General features: G+C 42.7%; 1 protein-coding gene across 1 annotated transcript; it reads right to left on the bottom strand.

Annotated features, from left to right (window-relative positions):
- Window positions 1-3,052: 3,052 nt before the first annotated feature.
- Window positions 3,053-6,755, bottom strand: LOC141020797 (F-box protein At1g11270-like). The gene is made up of 3 exons (XM_073495740.1): window positions 5,666-6,755; window positions 3,172-3,233; window positions 3,053-3,100 (listed from the first exon to the last, which is right to left on the bottom strand). Exons 1-3 carry the CDS (start codon window positions 6,753-6,755, stop codon window positions 3,053-3,055), a joined length of 1,200 nt encoding a protein of 399 aa, XP_073351841.1.
- Between the last annotated feature and the right edge of the window lie 485 nt (window positions 6,756-7,240).

The raw sequence follows: 7,240 nt of genomic DNA on the forward strand, positions 1-7,240 counted from the left end.
TTGTCACACTGAATATCCCAGAGTGAGGTCATATGTGTACGAGTAGTATTTTCCACACCGTGATCATGGATCAAATTATAAAATTGGTTTGCGGATAACATGGTTGGGGACTTATGGGCAGGTTGTGCCTTGGGATTTTAACTTCTTTATACCTCACTGCGGTTCCCATACCAATATCTGAGGAGGTTGGTGTGGTGTGAAGATGTAGATCTTCTGCTTACAAAGGTTTTTGCTCCTCTTCCGGTTCAACAAAAACATTAGTACAGACGGACGTCATTTCTTCCTCAGCTTCCTCTCTCTCCCACTGATCCTCATAACAATCGCCATTTTTTAAGTTAGAGGAGGCCATGATATAGTACGAGCGAATGGCATGATATGGAAATAAATGTGAACGACGGGGCTGATTTGGGTGGTGAAACACATAGGCAATATATAGGACTTTATAAGGAACACGCACTGTGAAATCCGTCGATGATCAACCAATAGATTTATAGTATATTTAATGATGGTGGTGCACTTTAAGGCTGACGATGCACTTCTGATTATGTAATAACCAACAATTCGTTGGATAAAAGAAATATTGTGATTCATATGATCACTTGCCTAACCAAAAGACATCGGATTTCCTCACATGCGTCTACAACATGACTTTTTATTTGTTTCCATAATATAAAAAAGGGAATTCATCTTGATATAGTTCGGTTATTCTTTCTAGATATTGCTTAACCTTACTGGTACTCACATAATATAAAAGGTTTAACATTTAATTAATCTTTTCAATTTCTATTTTTTTAGTTAATTTATTTCCTTTTCCCATACGTTATTTTCCATTTCCATTTCAGCAAAAAAGTTCTTAATATTACCTGCATTTGCTTATTTTATTTTAAATCGTATAAAAATACATCTTTTCGGATTAACAATACATTATTTTTGACATAAAACTATGATGGTAATTTACGCACACGAAAAAAAAAGAATACTTTGTACTTTGAATGTATAAAAGGTGAAACTTTGCCTGGTGGATACTAATATTGAATGGTTGTTGTTGTTTTTGGATTAGTATCGATGAATTCCCTTTTATTAGTACAGAAGCAACCGCCCTTATATAATATTATATATATTCAGTTTTTGGACCACACAAGCCCAAGAACAGTTCACACCTTCTTATTCCAGTCTTTCATCTCGTAATAAAACGAAGACAAATGCTACAAGCAAAGGGTGGTGCATACCTGATTTATATGTATATATTTATGCTCTTTTCTTTCACTAGTTGGACATACTTTATTGTATCAATCTGCAACAAAAGACACACATGAGTATATATAGAAATGTATCAGTTGAAGTGAGGAAACCAAATATTAAACGCTCACACTGTTCACTTTTCTACTCTAAAGCTATTTGGACATATATTCCTACTTGTGTGTGTAAGATCCAGGTCCAGTTTTTGACAAATTACTGCAACATAAACAATAAACAATATTGAGTAGGCAAGGGGGCCTGTGACTATTTGAAACTTCACAAGGGAGCCTAGTGACTATTTCAACTGTTGTCTTATGAGAACATCATACCAGGATGTCTAGAACTACAAATGATCATGTTCCAAGTTTGAACTATATATAACAAACTTATATAAAAAAGACCATGTAAATAAGACAACATTTTTGAAAAAACAGAGAAGAACTTCAGCAAACAGGATCAACCAAAATATCTACCTTGCGGGAACATCATTCAGGTGATGAATTTGAAGATCATATCACATAACTACAAGGAACAAAATTAAGTAATGATTAGAATCCAGAGTACACCAACTGTTGCTTGGAGCCATCGACGCATTATCATTCCAAATAGTTTTTCTTCTTGCACACATTGGGTTTTTATCCACAAATTATTACAAAAACTATGAAGAGGGTCACAAGCTGAAGCTTAGGATGAAAAGTTCAAACAAAAATAGATGAGGTCCTACCTTCAAAAGGGGTAATCTCAAAGAGCCTGGAAGCAAATATCACGCAAATAATGCCTTTGTATAAACACATGGGATGGGTCTTTTTGTCACACTCAAGGAAATATTTTTTGTTGAAATTAGAGTACCATTTTTGGCTCAGCTCTCTTCTTTCTTTCACATGGACAGCCTTAGTATGTTCAAACTAGTCCAAATTTAGAGAAAGTAAAGTAGAATACACTGTTCAAGCTAATTTAGCTATAAAAACATACCAGTATATGTACAATAGTGTCAGCTTAAGTAACATCTCCTTCCGAGGGGCAAGTTTAATTCACTAAAAAAATTGATTCCATCAACAACACCTCCAAGGAAAAAGCAATTTACCTTCATGTTAGTGCAAGAGCGTCATAAACGGGATACTATACGATAGTTGGGCGTGTCAATGAGAAATGCAAATATGTGGTCTGTCAAACATTATATATTATTGAAATGCCCATCAATGGTATAATATAGGAGTCTGAAATGTCCCCCCTTGAACATTATTGTTTGAACTAACATTATTTTTTGCACTAACTACCAAAGCACCCTAAAAAATGCGTCCAATTCAAACACACCCTTACATAGATCTTTTATACGAAACAAAATTTCGGGCCAAACAATCGACATGCAGTTGACTATTGAATAATTATATGGCTTGTCACAAATCTATCTAGAAAGATGGACTCTTAGAAACAGCAGAGAAGTAAACTGTGCTGATGAACAATTCATATGAAGAATAAAAAACTTAGGTATTCTTTAGAAAACCGCTTTTTATCTTCTGATCCAAATTCCAGTTTCGACTTTCGTGAAACAAGTCGACCAATTGTTAAATATACAATAAAGATCATACATATGGTATCATAAAGACAGTGGCAATACCGATTTCCTGTCAATAATCCAAGTAAATGACACTACCTATATGCTTCCTGTTCAGCAAAAGGATTCACTTTATCTTTGGCCTCGGGATTCCTGCTTGTCCAGCAAATTCAAAAAAAAAAATATTTGAATTACATAGTCTCATACTGTCATGCAGAAGGATATCCACTATCGGTGCATTGCTACTAAGAATCTCAATTATTGATTAACACCTTCACCCATGTCATAAGCTTCAAGCATTTTGTACTGAAGACATTGGCATCAAAGAGATCACAGTCTCATAATTACTCTGTAATATTTTCAAAGGGGGAACATACCTCAGCAACATCATCTGCATCTCTCAACATGGCCCTTATCAAGATCATTAATCTTCTTGTATCTGCACACATAAACCGTTAAATGCCCAAGTTTATTTGAAATGCACTGCTTAAAATCCTATGTGTACGCATCTGTCTAAAAGAGAAAATCTGTAGCGTAATTATCGAGAGTACACGTAGCGTAGTTATCATATCTGCATATCCTCACTCCCTAGTACAAAGTAATCAGTAGAGCTGCACTTAATGGAACTCAATTAGAATCAGTACATGAAGTATTTTTGCCACACATCATGTACCGTTCCTGCGACACCGAGAGACGATTTCGTGGTTGACCACGAAATAGAAACTGGGTTTCCAAGACAGCATGATGCCGACTGCGTACCTTGAGGGCGTAGGCCATATACGGCGAGGGAACCGACCACGAGGTCGCCTTCCTCAGGTAAGTGCGATCCTCATGTGACCTGAGTCTGCGGACGCGGTTGAGGAGACGGATAGCATAACCCATAGCCGAGGGAGCAATCGGGACATCTGTGCATAACCTTTGGCTGCGGGAATCATCGCAGGGTGGCGCAGTTTTGAAGGTTGACGGCGCGGCGGCGGACATGGCTAGAGGCGTGGGGAAGGGGAAGAAGACGAGGCGGGCTGGGGAAGAGAATGGAGAGGTGGAGACACTAGGTCGTGTTGTTGTTAGCGCTAAAAAGGGAACTATTCTAGATTGAGGACGATGGTTTCTCAATTGGGGATCCTGTGAAAGGAAAGAGATAACGAGGAGATTTCTGATTAATGGTTTGATTGCTTTCGTTTTTCATGTAACTAGAGGGTACCCCGCACGTTGCGGCGGGAAATTCCGTAATGATTTAAAGAGATATGCAAAAAAAAAAAACTGGTATTGTGTGATATTTATTAGGTTGACGCATTTCAGTGTAGCAAAGTAAACAATGATCTGTCATCTCATTTCCAAGCTCATTAATCTACTAAAATTGCAGGGTGCAACTATAGATAATTCAAAGGCTATGAAGAATATGTCGTTACGACATGCAGCCAGGAGGGTAGTAGAACAACACATACCAATGACTTACAGTAAGAAAATAAGGAAGGGAGCAACACCATATTTAACCGGGCATAATGAAGGAAACCTAACAGATACTTACCCAGACAAAACTCTACACAGTTGTGATGGTAAGACGACGGCCAAAATAGTAGTCTCAGCTACTGGGCTTCCTGAAACAATGATACATTTTGGATACAGTTTTGCTAGAACTCATCTAGATGAGATATAATTTGGTCTAATTCATCTTTTATAGCCATTAAATGTGATGCTATAAGATGCGTGCGTGCTGACGTTGGTTGTATCTGTTCTTGTTTTCAAAATGAATAAGATCAAATTATATCTCATCTAGATAAGTTCTAGATACTCCCTGAAAAAAAATGCCCCGGTGGGTCTTCTTAAAGAAAAAGGTGCAGCACCACCGATCTGGCCAACCAGTCAACCAATTCAGCGGTCTACTGGTAGTCCCGGTCTCCTTGTTGCTAGGTCAATCATACACAGGGTACTAGTCAATTGATTTAACTGAAAGGAGCTGCTAAAGCTACTCACGTCAATTGAATCAGGTCATGTCTACAGCGACGCCTGCACCGGCTAACTCAGCGCCTCCTTGCGCCCGCGGCTTCACGATGACATCCTCGACACCGGCTACCCCGACTCGACGTCGACCACGGCATTCTTCGCCCGGCTCCACCATCATAAACAAACGGCACAAAGGGCTACCGCCTTGCTTGAGCAATCTCGCCGGTTTTCACTCCAGCCACGACTTCGCGATGCATCGACCGTTACGACTGTAGGGGGGTGTCCGTCGGCTTGCCTTCGGATTCTTCTCCAGTCTCACCGTCTGCGCCGCTACCGTTGTGAATGCGGGGGGATGTTGAGTATATTGATTATTAGGAAGTATATGATAGACTAGGATTCGGTCCTACCTTGTCTTGTATTCCAAGTTGGCCTTTGTACTCCTATATATATCCCCACGGAGCTCAAGCAATACAACAACTATTCCACCAATTCTCTCTCTCCCTTCTAACTATTATCAACAGATAACGTATCAATCAAGCAGAAACAAACGGGGTTCCATTATCAAAAGATAACATATCAATCAAGCACGGGGTTCCATTATCAAAAGATAACATATCAACCATACAGAAACAAATATGATCCTTGCAAGGACAGTGTTCCTCTTTCAAAAGAGAACGGAATAACCAGCAAGAGACGTAGTTCAGCATCCATTGCAGAAGGAAAGAAGATGTGCTTGCTCTTGCCGTACATGCCCAGCCGATTTGCGTTCTGGAAGAGTAGGCATGCCCAAGTAGAGAGCTAATGGAGCGGCGGACACCGTTGGCGAGTAGCCAAACGCCTGGGCTTGACAGTGTTTGCGCGGTGGTGCTCCTGCGATCGGGCGCAGCTGGCGACGATGAGCCGGGACCGGAACGAACGAGGTTCGACCATTGTACTCGTGGGCACCCTGACGGGGGTCCTCCTTGCCGGCCTCAAAAAGCAGCTCTCGCGGGCCAAATTCAAGGCTCCTTTCAATCCTGCGAAGATACAGTCCACCGACCCAGTCGGTAGAGAGAACAACACCCCCCGGAAAGACTGGCTCTTCTTCAGTTTCAGCTTTAGGGAACCACGCGTCCCACTCGCAGTTTCGGCCGTAGGTCATCACGCAAGACGTCGTCGAGTCCACCAGCCTGCACAACTTTGCCGTCTCTGGCCTTGGGATTTCCAGCCGCATGCGGACGGTAGCCTCGGACGTGATGTTCTCCTTCGCCAGATCGAAGCGCACAACCTTCTCTTCTCGCCTGTGCTCTCCATGGCCACGCGTGGGCCAGTACACCGACCCATCAACGTACAGGGGATCACCGTATGCCCGACCACACACCGAAAAAGCAACATGCAGCCTTCTCCAGCCCTCGCCTCCTCCGATAGTGTGCACGTGCAGCTCTTCGTCGACAATGGCCTCCCCTGGGCGCAGCGGCAGGGCGACATATTCTAGGTAGTTATGGTGCACGATCTTGTATCGCTTGGTCGTTGCATCGTAGCCGAAGCAGTACGCCCCGGGGTTGAAGGTCCACCTTGGCCCCGACGCCTCTGGGGGCAGCGGCAGCGCGAGCGACTCACCAGTGGACGGCTCTACGATTTTGATGGAGCCCTGGCCGGCTTCCAGGAAGCAGAGCAGGCCGTTGCAAGGGCCTACCAACCTATCTTGCACCCCGGGTGTGAACTCAGCCGTGAGCCGCCATTGCTCATCGAGGAGGAAGCCGCGGCCATTGCGCGGGCCTTGCTGGCTTTCAAAGAAGACGATGGTATGTGTCGGAGGCGCCCGTGATCCGTGGATCAAGTGCTCCTGGATGAACGCTGGGTCGACGATGATGTCCCGCCACTCTTTGCAGACGCGACGGAGGCGACGGAGGTCGCTCCCCGGGAGGCGGACCAAGATGCTGGCGACGATGTCTCGTGGCAGGCACGAGACGATGGAGGCCGTTGGCTGTTTCTTGGAACCTCGCCGACGCAGACGCGGATGCAACGCAATTCGCATCCACCACCAGGTTCTCCATCGAACATGGCAGATGTATCTCATGATGACTGATACTACTTAGTTGTGGATTCAAATCTGGTTGAAGTCGGGAATCGTGAGATTGATAAGTTTTTCTCTTATCAATAATATCCTGTGGAAGTATGGATTCCCTTCCTCTAACGATGAGGCTATGCCAACATAAACGGAGTCTTTATGCCGAAAGATTTGCTAGAATTTGTTACCATGGGTGAGAAGATTCGTTACCATATACCAGGGGTAAACAGATAGGCTCGGTGCTCAGGTGGGTTGAGCCAACAGCTCACGCATTTCAACCGTAATACTCCCTCCATTTTTATTTAGTCCGCGTATTAGCTTTGGTCAAAGTCAATCTTTGTAAACTTTGATAAAACTTATAAACAAAAATATTAACATATACAATAACAAATCAATATCATTAGATTTATTATTGAATGTATTTTCACATCATATAGATTTGTTGTGGTAAA

The sequence above is a fragment of the Aegilops tauschii genome, chromosome 3 (assembly GCF_002575655.3).
Source record: "Aegilops tauschii subsp. strangulata cultivar AL8/78 chromosome 3, Aet v6.0, whole genome shotgun sequence".
NCBI classification, from domain to species: domain Eukaryota; kingdom Viridiplantae; phylum Streptophyta; class Magnoliopsida; order Poales; family Poaceae; genus Aegilops; species Aegilops tauschii.